The following is a 21,190-nucleotide window of genomic DNA, read 5'->3' on the forward strand; positions in this document are numbered from 1 at the left end:
TATTTTAACTAATTATAATTAAAATTTAAATATTTAATCTTAAAAAAATAATATAGGATTATTATTTATAATTAATAATAATCTTGTTATTAATGTGTATTTATAATATATTACTATCACATTAAATTAGGATAAAAAATAATATTATTTAAAATTAAAATTTTAATTTATTTAGTATTAATTTAAATTAAGAAATAGTTCTTGTTCAATCCAAAATTGAATTTTACTAACTGATATTTATTTTCAAATAAATTTTAAATAGAAACACTAATATTTATATAATTAAAATTTTAAATAATAATTATATTAATTTTATGATTAAAATTAAAATATTTTTTATTAAAAAAATAATATAACATGATTTGATTAACTATAATTTTTTTATCAATGTATATTTACAACATATGATTATCACATTAATTTATGTTAAAAATAGTATTAATAACTAAATTAAAAATTTTAGTTTATTTAATGTTTATTTAAATTTATATATTGTTTTTTTATTCATTTCGGAATTCAATTACATTTTATTGATAATTAATAGTTTATAATGCATAATAAAATAATATATGATTAATTTTTAATTAAAATTTTAATTTTTATTAACATTTGAATATTTTTATTAATTAAAAATAATATAATAATATTTTTTTAATAGCAATAATCTTGTCCCTAATTTAGATCTATAACAAGTGATAATTAATATTAAAATAATATTTTTAGTTCAATTAGTATTTTTAACTTTTAATATTAATGTAAATATATAGGTGATTATTTTTCTTCATACTAGAATTGAATTATATTTCATTAATAATTAATATATTATGATGCATAATAAAATAATATATGATTATCTTTTATTCTATTTTTTAAAATATAAAATAGTCACTAATTTATTTATTTATAGAGGGGATGAAGCCAAAAGGATATTATTTGATTGATAACTTCTAAAGGTAGTTTGCTGTTATTATTTTTGTTTTTTTTTTTTTATCTCAATTGATGAAAATAATGCCTATAATAGTCATGGGTACCCAAGCATCGAGTGGGGTCCTTTTTGACTTAATTGAGTAAGACAAAAACAGAATTGGCCGGCTGAAAAGTGCCAATTGTTGCATGCACATGTATGTGAATAATTTCTTGACAAGTATTATAGTTTTATATATTAATTTTATTTATTTATTTAATTTTTATTTTGTTTAATTATATAGGAACTTCACCCACCAACGAGCCTTTCGGATCCTCTGGTACGACATTAAACTTACGGATTAACGTCTTCCGCCCCTAGGTCACCTTGATCAGGGTAAAGTACGGAATGCGAATACTGCTTCTGTGCATCAGTTGGATGTTCGACCAATCCGACTCCTGTGACACATTTCTATTACCATCTATGACCCCCGCTGGCTCACGGAAAATTTTCACCATTCACGGTCCCTGCTGGCTCACAGAGCGAACTCTCACTATCCACGGTTCCCGTTGGCTTACAGAGTAAACTTTCACCATCTACAGGTACAACTAGTTCCGTAAGTGTATCTAATTGAAATTGAACCATAGATATTCCTTCTACCTTTTCACCACGCTATGCCCAGTTGGGGCTATTAAATTTATTTTTGATCTATAAAATTACATAAAAAATTTGAGAATTAAATATACCTTTGCGTTCTGAAATTACATATTAAATTTTTATTTAATTTCTAAATTCTATTTTATTATCACTAATAATTTTTTTTTGGTGAAAATAAAATAAAATAAAATTAAAAAGGGAAAATAAACCGGCCTAGTCAAAGGAGCCAACTTGGCTTGCGCCGGCCTTGGAAATTGGAATTGCCCAATTTCCAAAGAAGCGTGAACCCTTTTCTTCCTCTATTTATTTATTTTTAGTTTTTCGTTTGTTCTTCTTCTCTCTGCCTATCTCGCTCTGTGACGCAGGGCAGGGGACGCATTTCAAGGCCTCTAAATTGCATTGGCATTTTTTTCCATTTCGACGTGATCAATCTTTTCTCGTAGCTTTTCAGAAGCGGCCACCGCCACCTTGTTACTTGCTCTTCTTCTTCTTCTTGCATTATTGACGAGAATAGACTCAAGCACTTTTCCCAATTCCCAATTTCTTTGCTTGCTTGACTGGTTGATACTTTTGTTCATCTTCCATTGTTTGGGTTCGAATCAAGTTCGGCTTTGGCGCAGCTTTCAGAGGATTCATATTCAATTGTATTTTCTCTATCTCTGATTATTTTTTGAATCTAGAAGAGCAGTAAAGTTGGCTTTATGTTGTGATTTTGAAGCTCGATGTTCAACTATTTTTTTTCTTAATAATATAATCATTCCTGTCTTCTGATTATTATTTTAATCTAAAGAGCAGTAAAAGTCGGTTTTATGGTGCGATTTTGAAGTTATATATATACATATATATCATTCTTCTCATGAGCTTTCTTTCTTTCTTACACAAATATTTGCACGAGTTTGCTTCCACGATTTTGTTTCTGAGATTTAGTTGGCATGCAGTGGATGTGCCCATATTTCACCTCTCTTTATCTGTGGGTTTTTTTTTTTAATAGAACATTTATAAATATTGGCTTTCTGGTTTGATTCTGGAATCTCTCATGGAGCAGCTTCATTTTATTTACATATGTATTATATAATTTATTTTCTTTAATGTACGCATGAGTTATATAAGTTCCAGCTAACATTCTATTTAGTTAAGACTTTCCATGATTGTCTTCCTCTCTGTCATCTCTCGAATGCGTGAAGAAGTTCAATGTTATCTTGTACGAATATTTTGCAGATGAATTTGCAACAGTAGAAATAAAAATAAATTTGGGATAGGGTTTTGATTATTGGTTTGGTTGTTTTGTTTTGTCTTCTAATTTTTTAAAGGTCGTGTGGGGCTTCTGCTTCTTTGTTTTGCATTGCTTTGTTAGTGGAAGACACATCTTTAACTCACCAAAAGGAAATTCTTGTTTCTGTGGTTGTTGGGAGGTCAGATAATATGATTATAAGATTGGGTTACCCATGTACTGTGTGAGAGTTCTTCTAGTAAAAAAGCTCCTGATTCTGCTCAGATGTGGATCCGTTTAATTTTGATAGCAGCTCATTCAAACTGTTAGATGTGGGATCCATATAATATTTGTCTTAGCTATTCAATTGAGAAAACCCATGAAATCCATTGCATCATTAACACACACTCTCTTCCCCCGTTCACTCCCTCTCTCTTTCCTCCCTCTGTCTCCTAGGGTTTTCTAATTGGAATTTTAAAGACATTAATCCTCTTTTATTTTTATTTAATTGCTCTTAAATCTCGCTCTTGATATTGATGGTCCACTAAACAGTTGTTCTGAATGATTTCTGCCCACTTTCTGTCACATTCAAAAGGGAAAGACAATTGAAACAGATTTGGAGAATCTTATGTGATATCTTATATTGTCCTTCCATTGTTGGTTCATGTGTGCACTTGGGAGAGAGAGACCATAACTTGTCTTCGTTTGTACATGTTTCTGCTGAATGCTGTTTCGGCATTTGAAATGTTTTGTTTGTTTTAACATATACTAATGTCATGTTTGGTTTGTGGAATGCAATGGGGAGGGAATGGAATGAAATGAAAATTTGAATTTGAGAACATGAGGAAATTGAGTTATAAATTTGATTGCATTCCTATGTAGCAAACATTTGGTAAGCTTCTGCTTGCCATGTTATATACAGCCCTACTGCTTTTGCCACATGCCAATAAACTTTTCTTAGTTTTTTGTTGGAAGTTATTTAAAAGAAGTCATTTATACACAAACATAGGCATACACACACACACACACATATATACAAAATCCAGTGTTTGATAATTCATGAGTTCAATAAGTGTGTTGAAAATTGGAAAACCCAAGGAAGTTCCAGTTGCTTTCTGGTTTAAAAGTTGCAAGTGCTGTATCAATGTATTGAAATGAAATGCAACTGGATCATCTCAATTTTTTTTTCTCTCATCAGTGAACAAGTTGTTTTTACTTTTCTATTGATTAATGAAGGAAGGATTTGATCTTGGTATGGAAATGCTCAAGACAGTAATGAGAAATGTTTTAGGTCTTCAGACTCTTCACCTAGCGCCAATGAATAGTGGGAAAATGGAACACAATGAACGACATTCATAGTTCAGCCAGTATTTAATATTTGGTACACTCTTCTTGCCCTTATTTGTAATGGTGGGGTGTGGGGATATCTGCATCATGCCTGTTGGTAATTTATGCTGAAATTTTAACCATATGGATAGCTTCCATTCCCAGTAAGGAATGTTTTTTTTAGAATTTTTTTTTTCTTTTTTCCCTTTTTGATGACCTGAGGACTCCAGACCACCACCAAGCCACATTGGACCTCATGGTGCGGCATCAAACCTGGGGAATGTTTAGCAGACCCCATGATCAACATCCCCGTAAATTCTTGAGTCTGATTTCAGGGGCAGCGGGCTCGAATCCTCAACCATGTGGTAGACAAGACCCTCACCTTACCACTGAGCAACACCAATGGGGGTTTAGTGTCCTTACCTATATCTTGTCATTTACTGGTTGACTATGGATTCAGATGATACACAGACGCACACTTTTTTTTTATTATATATTTTTCCCTGGCCCATGCTTTCTGTAAGATTCGAAGTAGTGAGTATAAATGGTATTATTGTGCTCCATTAATTTTCCAAGAGTGAAGCAGTTGACAATAACTAATAGAGGATGCAACGTAATAAACTCATTGTTGCTGTCATACTTTAGATTTGATCTTATTTTCTGAATTAACTTCATGATCTCATTACAGCTGTTTTTGAGGCCAGTCCATAAGCATGAAACCTAATGACTCTGGTGAGGGGGCTATGGCTCATGAGTTCAATGGTTCTGAACCTAGACGAAGTAGATCATTTAGTTTGCCAGGCAGTGCAGAATCCTCTTTGAGAAGGCGTTCTTTGAGTTTATCAGGTGCTGTTGCTCCTCGAGCTGATGAAGATGTTGAAAATGAGTCTGTTTCGCAGGCAGGAGATATTGGGGATCGAGCACTAAACAGCAATAGATACAGCGATGGCAGTGTCTGCTTCTTGGCTGATAATGTGATCAATAATGGAGTAGTTGCTCCCATTCCAGAGGATGCTCTGTTGCAGTCATATTGGTTTTCCTCTCATGATCCTGCCTTTTCAAATGAGATCTCTCCTGTATCACCTTTGCCCTCAGAAATTGTAGCCTCCCTTTCCACTAATGCAGTTCTGCACTCTGGAGACAAAAGTTTAGTGAGTATTAGCTAATTTTTTTTTTCCATCTCCATTAGTGTTGGTAGAAAAATTATGCCATATCAATGGGGCTGTTATGGTTTCTAAATTGGGGGTGTTTTTGCTTGCACGATGAAGTAGGAATGATCAATTTAAATATATACATATATATATATATATATATATATATATTGTGTAAAATGCTATTCTTATGCATTTTATAAAATTCATGTGGGACCCAATGTGTGTGAACCATCACAGGAGCAAATTATCCCATTTGTCTCCTTTGTGCAAATATTTATGCCTGTAGCCGTCTGAGCCATGAACCTTTATTTCTTTTTGTTGAAAAATTACATGGCCCTCTAACTTGCAGCATGATGCCATGATGCAAGTCGGAATGCTCTCAATCATTGAACTTGAATTTGGGATGCCTGATAAGTATCTGACATAAAAGGAACATACAAGGTAATGACAGTCTTGACAAACTATGGTTCCATAATTATTTATTGGGTTAATTACACCGCAAGTCCCTGAATTTTTACTGAACTGAGATTCACTCTCTGAAGTTTTAATTGTAATAATTTGATCCTTAAATTTTCAATTTCATCTACAATGATATCCCTGAACAGGGACTTGAACTAGCCTGAATATGAAACTTCAAGGATCGAACTGTTACAATTTAAATTCAGAGACTGAAGTGAAATTCAGTTAAATTTCAGTGGCTTCCAGTGTAATTTACCCTTGTATATAATAGTGTTGCATAACTTCATCTCAACTCAGATAAAAATGTACTGAGCTGAAAACAAAAGCAGATAAATAATTTGAATGTTTTTCAGTTCCTTGTGAGTTGTGATCCAATCCAACATACTGAGCTAATGTATGCATTTATCAATCTAAATGCAGGGAACTAAGAAAGGATTGCCATGGTCACTGGAATATGTTTCATGCCTTCTTCATCTAGCTGTGTTTGGGATTCTTGGGGTAACGCACTAAACTATTTGGCTACTGGAATTGTTCAGACAGGAATCAGGAGCTTGAATATGATTTGGCTCACTGCTATTTTTTATGTTAACTTATGAATTCTTAAATGTAATCTAGTTCATATTTAAACCCCAAAACTCTCTTAAGTTTCCCTGATTGTGACTTTTAGCCTCTTTGCAGCCCTTTAGATGCAAATGCTTCACCCAATACACTACAGTCGTAAACAATGGCCCTAATTAACCTAACATATGAACATTCTAGCATCACATTTTTTTGTTAGATATGGAAATGATAGACGATTTGGTTTTCTTTTTTGTTTGTTTTTTTGTTCTTGTTATCTAGCATGAATACTTGGAATGATGCCATGGCTGTTGTTGTATGGTAAACACTTCGCGTTGAACAAGTGTGAAAATCTTGTGAATCTTGAAGATTTTAAAATAACCTTTCATAGCGCTGTCTGTCTTGGTAGCACAATGACATTTGGGATTTCTTGGTTAATATTTCTGCCACCCTTTTGAAGGAAATCCCAGTGTTTAATTTGATTAATACCTATTTTTGGCTTGCAAGGAAACACCCTGTAAGTAGGACACTCCCTGTAAGTAGGTCACTCCCTGAAAGTAGGACACTCCCAATACAAGGTTTATTTTATAATCAAATCGAGCTTAATTGAGTCGATCTTGAGTTTTAAAAACTTGTGGCTGATTTAGCTCAAGTTTAAAAATTTGTAGCTGAGTTAGACCATTTCAAGATCCATCAAATTTAAGTCGAATTTCGAGCTCAAAATTTTCAAGTAGTGTTGAGTTCGAGTATTCCATTGTGTCAACTCAGCTCAAATCCAATGCACCCCTACCTAGAAGATGCCTTAGCCTGACCTGGCCCGGGGGGTTTTGACTGTTGAGATCTGCTTGCTCCATTGAGCCTCCCCTTAGCTTGTCATATCCTTTTACTTTTGTTGCTCCAAACGTGGGCTAAAAGTTCTTAGTCAAGCCTACTCACTTAGCCCATGAAATGAACCCTAAAGAAATAAAGCTTGTTTTCTACAACTGGATTTCAGTTAACACTGAATACTCGATCCTTGTGACATTAAGTGCATGGCTCGCTGTCTTCGAAATTTAAGACCCAAGTCTCAAATTTCAAGAAGAATTTGGATGGCCTTGGACCAGGAAATTGCTACAGGCATGTATCAATATCAAATGAAGGTGTCTTTCTTTTGTGTGTGTGTGTGATTTCTCCAACATCAACCACAAAATCCAAGATAAATAATTGTCTCCAACCTTCAGAATTTGGAGCATGTAATCCATGTTTGCTCAAGCATTTTGCAACTTCTTTTACATGTGTGAAGAGATTCTATTCTGGTTTGAAGTTGTTTATTATTATTACTATTGTTATAGTTTATTTATTTATTTGTTCTTAGCTTGCCTAAACAGTGAACATAACTTAATTGGTTTACTCCAAATTGCTGAAGCTCATTACAAGGGCATGTGATAAAATATCTCGTTTCTAGCAAATTGTTATAATGGGTTCAACTGTTCAAGATGTCATGATTTTCAGGGTCTGATAATTACTTAACTAGTCTCTTAGGTTGATGATTTTGGGCTGTGTTTGGATAAAAGCATAGTAAAATAACCATTGAACTTTCTATATGTGCAAATCAAACAGCTTTTTATAATAACTGTCTAACTGGAATTAGCTAATCCATCCTTGGTCGCCCAAACTACCCTTACAATAGTAGTAAAAAATAGTTAGAGCTGAAGGTTCTCAAGTTGGATTTATAGAATAATTTTTTTGGATTAGATGAAGCCATTTATTCTTGGTTTGGTAGGAAAAATTATTAAGAATATCTACATTTGCTCTGTTTGGTATGCTACCTGCCACAATATTCACCTCAAATGGGGAGATAGCTTGGAAGTTAGGATGCATTATTTGTGCATTATTTGTTACTGCATGCAAACATAGAATTCCTTTAGTAAGGGCTGGGGTGGCCCCTCTTCACTCTTTCTGGATTAGCAAACTGATGAAATTAATTTACCTATTCTTTGCTCTTTCCTGCCATTATCTGGTATGTTTGAGTATCTGTTCTCTCTTTAAATGATGAACCAATTAAGTGTTTCACTTCTAGTTTGAATGGGAAAATAAATCAAACTATTAAATATCCACGCATTACTCTGATATTTGGTGATAACAGTACAGCGTATTTATCTGCTTCTGGTTTTGCAGCCATTGTCTGCTGCGAATTTTCTTTTGTTGCTGATATATATATATTGAATTTTGAAGTCTCAGAAAGTGGTTTGCTTTTAGTTTTCATGGATGATCTTCTTCTTTCATTCACGGCTTCTGTATTGCTTGGTCAATCATTAAATAAAATTATATTGCTTTAAAGATGATTCGCTTTTGGTTCCTCCACAGTAAGACACTCATGTCAGCAAGTAACCAAAGCAACCAAACTATTTCAGTAGTAGTTGAAACCATGGCACAATACTCAACCTTGGTAGAAGAACGAGAAACTACATGTTGCTTCTTGTTTTTTCAGGAAATGAGAGAGCCACCAATAAAAATACAGAAACCAGTTGTGGACTTGTGGCCTGTAGAATTTCCAGCCCAATCAACATAAGAATAAATACAAAGTTCTAAAGTAGATGTAAAAGGGAGTAATATACTCTAATACAGTGCTCCTATGATATAACGTAAGATACGGAGAATAACAGTCCAATGGATCGTAGTGGGTGAGGAGACAAATTGACTCACAATATTAACCGCATAAGTAATATCAGGTCGAGTGATGGAGAGATAAACCAAACTGCCAATAATAGTACGGTATAGAGTTGGATTCGCTAATGGAACCCCATCAGAAGAGGTATAATGAACATTGAGTTCAAGAGGAGTTTTTATAGTTCGAGTATTAGTAAGATGGGCTTTTTGAATAAAATCTGTTGCATATTTAGACTGAGAGAGGAGATAACCTTTAGGAGAATAGGCTACCTCAATGCCAAGAAAGTATCTTAGGGGTCCCAAATCTTTTATTTCAAAGTGGTGGTGCAGCTCCGATTTCAACTTTGCAATTCCATCTATGTCATTTCCAGTTAAAATCATATCATCTACATAAAGGAGAATAATATGCCTAGTAGATGTAGAACGAGTAAACAAGGTAGAATCATGATCACTTGAGCAGAAGCCAAAAGAACAAAGCACTTCAAAGAACTTCTCAAACCAAGCCCTGTGAGCTTGTTTAAGACCATACAAAGTTTTTCTTAGCCTACAAACCTCCCCTAGATGATGAGGAATACCAAGGGGTGGAGACATATAAACTTCCTCTTTGAGATCCCCGTTTAGGAAGACATTCTTTACATCTAACTGTGAGAAGTTCCACTGGTTAATAGAAGCTACTGCAATCAAAGTACGTACAGATGTCATCTTAGCAACTGGTGCAAATGTCTCTTCATAATCAAAACGAACTTTTTGAATAAACCTTTTTGCAACCAAATAGGCCTTATATCTTTCAACAGAACCATCAGTTTTTGCTTTGATCGTCAAGACCCAATGACATCCCTCTACCATTTTACCAGGAGGAAGAGATACCAACTCCCACGTGCTTGTCTTATACAAAGCAGCAAGTTCTTCATTCATAGCTTGTTGCCAAAGAGGGTCAAGAGCTGCCTCCTTATAGGAAGCAGGCTCATAATGGAATGAAGAGAAAAGTAGCAAAACTAGAATAACAAGAATTAGATGCAAGAACATATAAATCAAGATGAGAAGGGGGCTTACGAAGTCGCGTTGGATAACGAGAAGATGCAGGGTCCACATGATCGGAAGATGAAGAGGAGTCCGCCAAGGAGGATGAGGGATTTGTACTTGTAGAAGAAAATGAAGAACAAGTAGAAGAAATGGGAGCAACTGGTGAAGACAGTGAATTAATATCACAAGTAAATGGATCAATATTTACAAGGTCAGACTCATTTAAGATGCTAGAACTTGTTGGAATAGAGAAGAAATGAATGTGTTCAAGAAAGGTGATGTGACGGGAAACATAAAGATTTTGTGTTTCCAGATCATGACAATCCCAACACCATAACCAAGAAACACACACATAGAGGATCGTGTAGACAACTTAGAACGCTCAGTATGAGGACAAAGGACAAAGCATGTGCAACCAAATACTCTCAAATGAAAATACTCTAGAGCCTTGCCGTACAATTTCTCATAAGGAGAGACTCCCGAAGTAAGAGCAGTAGGAATTCTGTTAATCAAATATGTGGCAGTAAGAATTGCTTCTCCCCAGAAGACTTTGGGAACATTACTAGAAAAGAGAATGGATCGAGCTGTATTAATGATGTGCGTATGTTTTCTTTCAGCCACACCATTTTGATCAGGAGTGTCTGTGCACGATGATTGATGTATGGTGCCATCAGAGGTGAGTATGGTGGAAAACTCAGTAGAATTGTATCCCCCCTTCCCTCCCAAATCACACATGAAACACTTAATGATAGTTGAATGTTGAGTTTGAACCAAAGCACGAAACATTTTATAGATGCTAATGAAAACAGAACATTTCGTCATAAGATATATCCAAGAAAAGCGAGTATAATCATCAATGAAAGAAACATAATATTGGGACCCTCCCTTTGAGGTAGTAGGAGCTAGTCCCCAAACATCAGAATGAATTAGATCAAAGGGTGCAAGAGACACTAATGTACTTTTGTTAAAGGGCAAAGCAGAGAATTTTGCTAGCTTACAACCACTACAATTAGAGAGGTCATGAGAAGATAAATTTCCTAATACTCCTGTGGAAGCCAAAAATCTCAGTTGAGAACAAGAAACATGTCCAAGGCATGAATGCCATAAATAAAAATTAGAAGAATTTGAACTCAAATGAAATGAAGACAAATCAATACTAGAACCAGCAAATTCTATGACCCAAAGCTCTTCTAACACATACAATCCCCATTTCCTACGGCCTATCCCAATTAGCTTCTTGGAATGTGGATCTTGCACAAAACATGAGGTTAAAGTAAAGGAAACACAGTATCCATAATCACATAGTTGACTAATAGAAATCAAATTCAATGAAAGTTGATGAATACAATAAACATCAGAAAGATACAAAAAAGAGGAAATGATGGAAATAGTACCTACCAATGGCATTGAGGTACCATTGGCAGCTAAAACAGATGAAGGTGTCAAGGTAGAAGATATTGATGTAAATACAGAGATGTTATTTGACATATGATGAATAATACTTGAATCAAATACCCAAGTGGACGGAGAAATACCTGAAGTAGATGAGGAGGACAAACTTATAGAGGGAGAAACAGACAAGACATTAGGTTTTGATGTAAAAAGAAGCTTCTGCAACTGCTCTGCAATTATAGATAGCGTAGGCATGGTGGGAGACGCCTCTTCTGATGATGTAGTGGTTGCAGTGTGATAATGACTAGGTTTTGAAGTCTATTGTTGTCCCTTAATAATAATGGACATTGAGCTTTCTAATGACCCTTCTTGCAATAACTGCACTCATCAATGACGACTTTCTAACGACGATTTTGATCATTGGAAGATTGCTTGACAGCCAAAACAGTTTGAGTAGAAACTGGGAGAAGACCTTTACCCACATGTGACTTAAGACGCACTTCCTCTGCTAGTTCACTAACAATTGATTCAACAAGCATCTTCAAATGCAAAGAATTCTCAATTGCTCAATTTCCTAGAAAACAGAACAATCACTTCAAATTAATTTCACAAGAAATCCCCAATTCTCATATATAGATCCTACCTCTCTGCTTTACTTTCCTGGGCGACCCTTCTCCGCTTCCTTCTCGCCTGGAATTCACCTCTGCAGTGTCTTTACCTGAGAAGATTGTCTGCAGGCTGGGCGTGAAGAGCCCTGATCTGGGAGACACATAACAGTCTAAGTCGAAGCTGGTCGTCGAGCCCAGTTGATCGCTTATAGATTGAACGTGCACAGTTGAGAGTCGGGAAATTTCTGGTTTCAATGGCTGCTCTGGAAATTCATGATCTTGGTTAGCTTCAGAATTCAAAACCGGGGATTCCTTCTTCAAGATTTTGAGTTCGAACCAGCAAGAATTGAACAACTTCAGTTTCTCAGAGGAAGACGGTGACGGATACAATGGGAGAACAGCACGGGAACGATGGTGGTCAATTACTTCACCACTGGCAGTGGCCATAGCACGATGGCGGTGGATTGGAAATTGCAGACCAACTGGCAATTGCAGACCAGAAATTTCGGGGAATATCCAGTGGACTCACCTAATCACACTGCTTTGAAAATCAGTGGTGAGCAAGAATTAGCACGTGAGTGATGACGAACAGTGGCAACTCAGCGGCGGCAACCAAGCGACCTGTGACAGCGGTGGCAGCCCAATGCAAAACTCAGTGTTTATCCGGCTTTGATACCATGATAACATTCATGATCCAATGCAAAGAGAGAGAGAAAGAGAGAGGGAGAGATACAATTTCAAAGAGAGAGTTGCTCCTCACAGGCAAGCCAAAATTACATCATTGAATACAATAGACCTAATTAATAAACCTAACCCTAATAATGGTACAAAGACTAAAGTGCCCCTACTTAAATTATATATTATCTAACACACAAGAGCTATTAATACCATCTATTTTAGAAATCATAATAATTACTTATTTCCCCTCGTGCTATTAATGTAACTGAACATTTTTCATTCATTAAAATGTTATCTTTTATTTTATTTTTTTCCTGCAAACTGGTTGGCGAAGATGAAATTGATTGAATTTTAAAATATTTTTCCTTGTCCATCTCTCTCTCTCTGAGCATCCAAAGCCAGGCTTGTGGTAATTCTTAAATAAAATAATTTGGGATATTGGATGGAGGGCTGTTTCTCTGTTTAGATGTGAAAACAATGTTAATTGATTCTTCAGGCTGTACAAGAATTTAGTTCCTAAAATTCTCGTGTGTTGTTGAATTTTGCCTTTCACTGGCTTTCTTCATGTCCATATCAGCATCCTCATGTGTATGAATGGAGAAAAAAAAAATAAAAATTCTTTTTGGCTTGCTTATATCATACTCTAGAAAGAGTAGCTGGCATCATTTTTTTCTGAAATTATTGTTGTCAATAATAATGATGCTGATGGCTGTTGGTGGGACTGCTTGAATTACTAATTTCTCTGCATTTTCAATGAAGGTAAGTGAAGTTATAAATTTTAGAAATCTTGGTTCTAAAGGTTCATTTAGTGTTGAAATTAGTGCATGAAATATATTAATTTAAAATATATTTTTTCCTTTTGGATTAAATTTGAATTTATATTTATTTGCAAAAAGCTAAATATAAACTTGTTTCTACTGTGCAGGTTTTGACAAGGTACGCACTTCAAAAACTGTTCGGACCTGGACTGGCTGCTGTGACAAGTGACCAAAGCATTTTATACCTTGATCTTCCTTCTAATATGGTCTCTCTCTCTCTCTCTCTCTCTGCACCATCAAATATTTTCAAGTTCAATGTTTAGATATGTCCTGTTTTGACATTATTTGTGTCAAATTGTAAACAAATGAGTTCCATTATCAGCTAATAAGAAGAACAATGACCCATTATGGGCACGTCTTTCAGGGATAGGCAGGCCTTTACTAGTTTTTGTTTGGATCATTGCAGCTTATGGCTTCCCTTTCCATGGTAACCAGATTTATCCTAGGGTAGCAGGTTTAAAGAATTAACATCTCTTATCAATGCTTAATTTTGGGTTTTACTGTCTGCAAGATTATTTTCATTGCAACTTAACTTGTCAGCTTAAATTTGTTTTTGTTCTCACACACAATTTATCCACTTTCTTTTAGGTTGGTTCTTTCTTGATGGGTTGGTTTGGTGTCGTCTTCAAGGCAGATATAACCAGTGTGTCGGATCTCTTAACCATTGGACTAACGACTGGTTACTTGGGAAGCCTTACAACTTTCAGTGGCTGGAATCAAAAGATGCTTGACCTTAGCGTGCATGGCCACTGGGTGTTCTCCGCACTTGGCTTTCTCTTGGGTAATGTTGAATTTTACAAGAAAAAATTGTTTTGGATAATAAGCTGATTAGGAATTATGTTTAGCCTAATAGGGTGAACATGATAAGTAAGTTAGAGATTCAATCATGCCCGAAGCTCTTCTTCTTGGTTCTATATTTATGTCACTCTAAACATGGTCTGGCCTCAATCCACTAATCATTATATGAGCCTTTTATTACCTTTTTTTATTTATTTTTTCTGTAGGTTTGTTTCTTGCTGCATATTCCTTAATTTTTGGGGTTGAGACAGCAAAGGGTTTCAGATGGCTTCTCAGAAGGTTAAACTTAAGCTCAAGAAGCATCATCTCGAGTTCTGGAAGAAACTGGAGGGTAGACAGCTGTGAGCGCCACTTGGCAGTTATGTTGGTGATGGTACTGATGTTAGGCTTGTTATGGGGTTTGAGTGGGGTTTTGGAGGTGAAAGAATTCAATAGTGGTGGTCATGGGGCTCAACTGTGGTTGGCTTGCTTTGTTGGACCTATAGGTGTTTGGATCAGGTGGTTCTTAGCTCGATTGAATGGACGCGGATTAGGAAGAGCGGGCTTACTGAAATGGATTCCTTTTGGCACACTAATTGCCAACGTTTCTGCTGCTTGTGTCATGGCAGCACTTGCAATTCTGAAGAAAGTGGTGAGGCTCCTATATAAACAACAATTGAACTATGGATATTAACGAAATAAGGGTTTCATTGTTTTATTTTATTCCGTAAGTTTGGACTTGAGTAGAAAATGCAAACATTAAGCAAAATGCATGAAACACCATAATCCTCATCATCATCGGCAAACTTTCAGCACTTGTTTCCTGAATTAAGTCTGTCCCATGAGGTTGATGCATATCTTGTGAAGGAGAAGTGATTTTTTGTTTGTTTGGTGCAGGTGACCACCCAAACTTGTGATACCATTGCAACAGGCATACAGTTTGGTTTGTTGGGTTGTCTGAGTACTGTTTCTACCTTCATTGCTGAGTTTGATGCGATGCGACAAAGCAAACACCCTTGGAGAGCATATGCATATGCCATGATTACCATAGTCACCTCTTTTGGCCTTGGGACTTTGATATACTCTGTACCTGTCTGGACAAAGGGATATGATTAGCTAGCATGTCCAGGGCAGACTCGGACTCCATCCGTCGATCAGAGTTGATGGCAATTCGATATGCAGTGTTTATTCTGTGCATTCATTCGAGCATATCATACACCACTTGGGCATTTGATGGGCCTTGCAGTTGATTAACTGGGATAAAAATAAATAGCCTGTATCCATTTTTTCTGATTTTTTTATTAACTGGGATAAAAATAAATAGCATGTATCTATTTTTTCTGATTTTTGTATTAACTTGGATAAAAATATATAGCATGTATCTATTTTTTGCTGGTTTTTGTATTAACTAGGATAGAAATATTGAGCATGTACCTATTTTTCTTTCCATTGTATTGGAACCAGACTAATAAAGCACTATTCCAATTTTGTTAGCTAATTATTTTTCTTTCATCTTTTCTCACACATATTTATATTTATATTTGTTTAGTTAGTATTTTTAAAACTAAAAACTCGGTTGAACAAATTCTCATTTTTATCCTTGAATTGAATAACAACTTAAAAAGTATGATTACAATGATGAAAGTTTAAAAGAATAAAATTTAAAATATTATAATAAAATAAAATTATCATAATCGTTTTACTTAATTATTATCTTTTAGAATTCATTTTATACAAACATTCTTATTATACACGGCAATTGAAAATTAGAAAAAAATATTTTTCAATGATTTTTATTATTTTTTAATTTATTGAAATTTAATTTTATGGTTTTTTAATCTCCATCTCAAGAATCTTCTTAATTGCACCCAAAATTTTCATGTCAAACTCTTTACTCAATAGTCTTTAACTTATTTCCCTCAATCATGTCTTTCGCAACAATTAGCATGTCATCAAAATAAAGTAATAGAAAAATAAGAGAACCATCCTCAAGACTCTTCACATACACATAGAAATCATACTCACGCCTCCTATAGCCTATTTGAATCATGTAGGAGTCAAAATGTTTAAACCACTGCCTTAGAAACTGCTTCAGTCTGTAAAGTGACTTCCTTAGTTTACAAACCAAATGCTCCTATCTAGGTTGAGTTAACCCTTCTAGCTATACCATGTAAATATGCTCTTCCAAATCACCATGGAGAAACGTTGTTTTATGTCTATTTGCTCCAATTGCATATCGTAACATGCCATCAATCTCAATACTACCGTAATGGAAGTGTGTCTAACCATTCTTTTGCGAGGACTCCTTTGCTACTAACTGAGCTTTGAACTTCTCTCCTTCCTTTTTTGATACCGCTTATTTCTTCCTATTTGCTAACTTGCAACCTATCGTCGTCTTTGCTTCTGGAAGCTCCACCAAATCCCACGTCTGGTTCTTATGCTATGACTCCATTTTCTTCACCATAGCACCTTTCCATATACTTTTTCTCCTGACTGTGCGCCTCCTTTTAAAAAGTAGTTAGATCCTTGCAAGTGGTAATAAGCGCATAAGACACATGGGTGATCTGCCCTAGATAGGTTCGTCTTCCACGTGATCTGACCTACTCTTAGTAGGCTACCTCAACATGATTTGCTTGTGACCGACTTGTCTTTTGGCAAGTGTGCACTTCATATGACCTACATGTGACATATTTGCTCTTTTAGGCTAGTGATGAGTTTTATTCCCAACAATTCACATTTACGAAAGATAAGAACATATTTCCTTAAATTGTGTGTGTGTGTGTGTTTTCCACTTAAAGCTGAAAGTGTATTTAAAAAAAAAATTAAAGGAGTTAGATAATGACAATGACATTAATATGTTAAGATATTGAAGAAAAATATATTTATTATAATTTATTAAGAGACACATGTTTGATATCTATTAATTAATTTAGTGAAAGTGATTATTTATTGTATTTATAAATGAGCCAACCTAATTCAAACCCCTTAGAAGCTAATTCCAACTCATTCATTACCTGAAAATTTTTCTTTGATTCATTAATTATTTGAATTTTGATTTAATAACTTACAACAATGACTTAAAATAGGGCTATCAACATATGTGTTCATAAGATTGTCAAACCCGACCAACTCGATCCTATAAAAGCTAAATTCAAATATATTTTTCCAATTTTTATTCCTAATAAAAAATAAAATGATAAAAAAAAGAAACCAACACCTAAGTGGTTAATACTAATTTATTTTTGCTTAACAACAAATTATGTAGGGATTCCAAAATTTTTTTTAAAAAAAATAAAAAAATAAATTAATTAGTTAAATAAATAATTATTATTAATTAAATAATATAATATAATATAATATAGTAATATTATAATATTATATATATATATATATACCATCCTTCTTGAACAGGAAGGAAGGATTCAATGAGAAACAAAATGCCCCCGCTCACGCCAATCTCTCTCTCTCTCTCTAAGATTTCTCCCCACCCGTAAGCCGAATAGAAAAAAGAACACCAGCACGAGGTCCCAGTTTTGATTCTTAGCAAGTTAATTAGAGCGAATTTTGGGTTTGGGGATCCTAGGCACCACTCCTGGGATAAGGTAAGAGAAATAAATTATGGTTTATTTATTAAATTGTAGTATTTGATTAAATTAGATTTCTAGGAATATTTTGGAATTAAGTTAAACTGCGAGGATTTGATTATATTGGTATTTTTAAATATGTTGGAATTAAATTTAAATTTGGAAAGTGGATCATACCTGCAATTTTTTTTTTTAATTTAGAATTTAACCGGCTAATGGGAGCGTGTGAGCCTAGGAATATTGAGATAATTGTAATTTTGGCGTTGAGCTGATTAAACTAAACCCATGGTTTACATCTCAGTTTTAGAAAAGTTTGCAAAGAGCCATGGGTTCACAGCTGACATTTAGCACAACATTTCATCCACAGACTGATGGACAGACAGAGAGGACCATACAGATATTGGAGGATATGCTACGAGCTTGTGTGTTGGACTTCAGAGGTAGTTTGATACAGTTTGTGCCATTGATTGAATTTTCTTATAATAATAGCTACCATGCCAGAATTGCAATGGTGCCATATGAAACATTGTATGGTAAGAGGTGCCAATCTCCGTTATATTGGGATGAAATTGGTGAAAGGTAGGTTTTGAGGCCAGAGATGGTTCAGCAGACTTCAGAGAAGATCAGACTCATCCGAGACCGAATCAAACTAGTTCAAAGTCGACCGAAAAGTTATGTAGGCACTCGCTAGCAAGAGCTAGAGTTTGGTGTGGGGGACCATGTATTCTTAAAAGTTGCTCCGACGAAAAGAATTATGAGATTTGAGGAAAAAGGGTAAGCTAAGACCTAGGTTCATTGGATCATTTGAGATATTAGAAAGAGTGGATCCAGTTGCCTATAGGTTAGCATTTTACGGGTACTGTCCAGAATCCATGACATATTCCATGTATCTATGTTGAGAAAGTACATCCCAATTCCCTCTCATGTGATCAGTTATAAGGCCTTGGAACTTAGAGATACCCTGACATATGAAGAAGTGTTAGCGTAGATTCTGGATCGGAAGGATCATGATTTATGCACCAAAAGGATTCCCCTAGTAAAAGTACTCTAGCGCAATCACTCAGTTGAAGAAGTTTAATAGGAATTGAAGGATAAAATGCGCTAAAGATATCCATATCTGTTCAGTGGAGCCCAGAGTTAAGTTAGATGATTTTGTTTATGGGCTTGTACAGTGTAGGGTAGTGAGTATTTTTAGTTTTAATTATGAATGGTTTTGGGAGAGCTTTCTTTTATGTGATTGAATGTAATCTCCTAGAGCCTGCATATGTAACCACGGTATTCTTCTACCACAAGTGAGGGTTATTAATAAATTTGGGATGGGGCCGCAATGTAGGTGGCTGCCGACTCTTCCTAGAGTCGAATAAATATTTCAGTGAATTCCCAGAGGAGATTGTGATAAGAGTAAGTTAGCAAATTTCGAAGACAAAATTTTTATAAGAATAGGAGAATGTAGGGATTCCAAAAAAATAAAAATAAATATTAATTAATTTGTTAAATAAATAATAATTATAAATTAAATAATATAATATAATAATATATTAATATAATATAATATAATATTTTATATATATATATATATATATATATCTATATATCTATACCATGCTTCCTAACTTCAGGAAGAAAGGATTTAATTAAATTGAATCTTGAGAAACAGAATCCCTCTCTCTCTCTCTCTCTCTCTCTCTCTCTCTCTCTCTAAGATCTCTCCCCACCCGTAAGCCGAATCGAAAAACGAACACCACCACAAGGTCCTGGTTTCGATTCATAACAAGTTAATAGGAACAGATTTTGGGTTTGGGGATCCTAGGTACCACTCCTGGGATAAGGTAAGGGAAATAAATTATGGTTTATTTATTAAATTGTTTGATTAAATTTGATTTCTAGGAATATTTTAGAATTAAGTTAAACTACGGGGATTTGATCATATTGGTATTTTAAAATATGTTAAAAATTAAATTTAAATATGAGAAGTGGATCATACCCGCGTTTTTTTTTTTAAAAAAAAAAAATTTAATCAGTTAATGGGAGCATGTGAGCTTAGGAATATTAAGATAATTGTAATTTTGAGGTTGAGCTGATTAAACTAGAAAAATATGATTTCAGGGTTTTGAACTCTGAATGTCGTGGGCGTTGGTTTAGAGATCTTAGCAGACACCCTCTCAATAAGCAGGTAAGGGGAATAAATTATAATAGATATTTTTGGGAAATTAACTAGTTGACTTAAAGTATGTGAAATTGAAAATACTGTATATGATTTTAGAAAAACTATGATATGAATATTTTTTCTGTGATTATTATATTATGATTATTAGTCTAAAATTGTGTGGCATGAGGAATATGAAATAACAGTTTTATACTGGGAATGTGATTGATACTGAAATATATGATTTGCACTGAAAAATGATGTTATGAAAATCACAGATATGATTTTATACAGTAATGAAATTATGAGATATACATATATGTTTTTATACAGATATGATAATATGAGATATACTGATATGTTTTATATAGATATGATGATACGAGAAATATAAATATGTTTTATTTTGAAATGATGATACGTGATATACATAGATGTGTTTATTTAGAAATGATGATATGTGGTATACACAGAGATGTTTTATACAAAAATGATGAAATGAGATATATATACAGACATGAAATGAGATATATAAAAATATGATGAGAATTATACAGATATAATGAGATATATAGACATGATGAAAAATGAATATCGAAATGTGGAAATGAGAACCTTGATGGACCAAAGATATACAGAGAGCACGGTACCGTTGCTAGCTTATGTGTTAGTGCAACCACACGTCTTGAATAGAGTGTGGTAGAAACAGTCAATTGGGCATGTGAAGAGTAGAGTTACACCCTGGGGTCCGGACCAGGATTGGGTAGACCAATCGTACTACAGATGCGATTAGTTTTGATCAAACCTAGTAGCCCAGCTACGATTAGGTTCTGCCTTCAGGTCGCACAACCCGATTTTGTGGGGTGAATACATGACAATGTGTCATGAATATCCTTAGGATGATTTCGCATTACAGATGCGATAATTGTATGTTACAATATGATGAACAACCATGAGTTGTAGATGCATTGTGCTATATGTTGGTGGATACCCATGGGCTAAAATTGAATATGATAAATGAAATGAAAGATGAACAACCATGAGTTACAAACGCGTAATGTTGTATACTAGTGGATACTCATGAGTTAGAACTTGAATATAAGAAATGAAAGCTTATAAATCTATGTTTATATATATGATTATAAGTACATATCTATATGTTTTTCTCAGTTGATATAATTATTTAAATGAATGTGTTATGATATACCAAAACTCATGTTGTCATACACTGTCAATAATTTATTCCG

At 34.5% G+C, this 21,190-nt stretch overlaps 1 protein-coding gene across 2 annotated transcripts; it reads left to right on the top strand.

The window, feature by feature from the left end:
* The first annotated feature begins 1,842 nt into the window (after window positions 1-1,842).
* On the top strand, window positions 1,843-15,711 carry LOC131161764 (fluoride export protein 1). 2 transcript variants are annotated; one of them, XM_058117722.1, is made up of 7 exons: window positions 1,843-2,205; window positions 4,786-5,248; window positions 6,131-6,208; window positions 13,544-13,642; window positions 14,025-14,217; window positions 14,441-14,865; window positions 15,111-15,711. In XM_058117722.1, the coding sequence occupies exons 2-7, from the start codon at window positions 4,811-4,813 to the stop codon at window positions 15,327-15,329; spliced, it is 1,452 nt and encodes a 483-aa protein (XP_057973705.1). In that variant the 5' UTR covers window positions 1,843-2,205; window positions 4,786-4,810; the 3' UTR covers window positions 15,330-15,711. The 2 variants fall into 2 exon arrangements, with proteins under 2 accessions (XP_057973705.1, XP_057973704.1); XM_058117721.1 differs by lacking the exon at window positions 1,843-2,205 and having other exon boundaries at window positions 4,692-5,248.
* The last annotated feature ends 5,479 nt before the right edge of the window (window positions 15,712-21,190 follow it).

The sequence above is a fragment of the Malania oleifera genome, chromosome 8 (assembly GCF_029873635.1).
Source record: "Malania oleifera isolate guangnan ecotype guangnan chromosome 8, ASM2987363v1, whole genome shotgun sequence".
Classification (NCBI taxonomy): Eukaryota; Viridiplantae; Streptophyta; class Magnoliopsida; order Santalales; family Ximeniaceae; genus Malania; species Malania oleifera.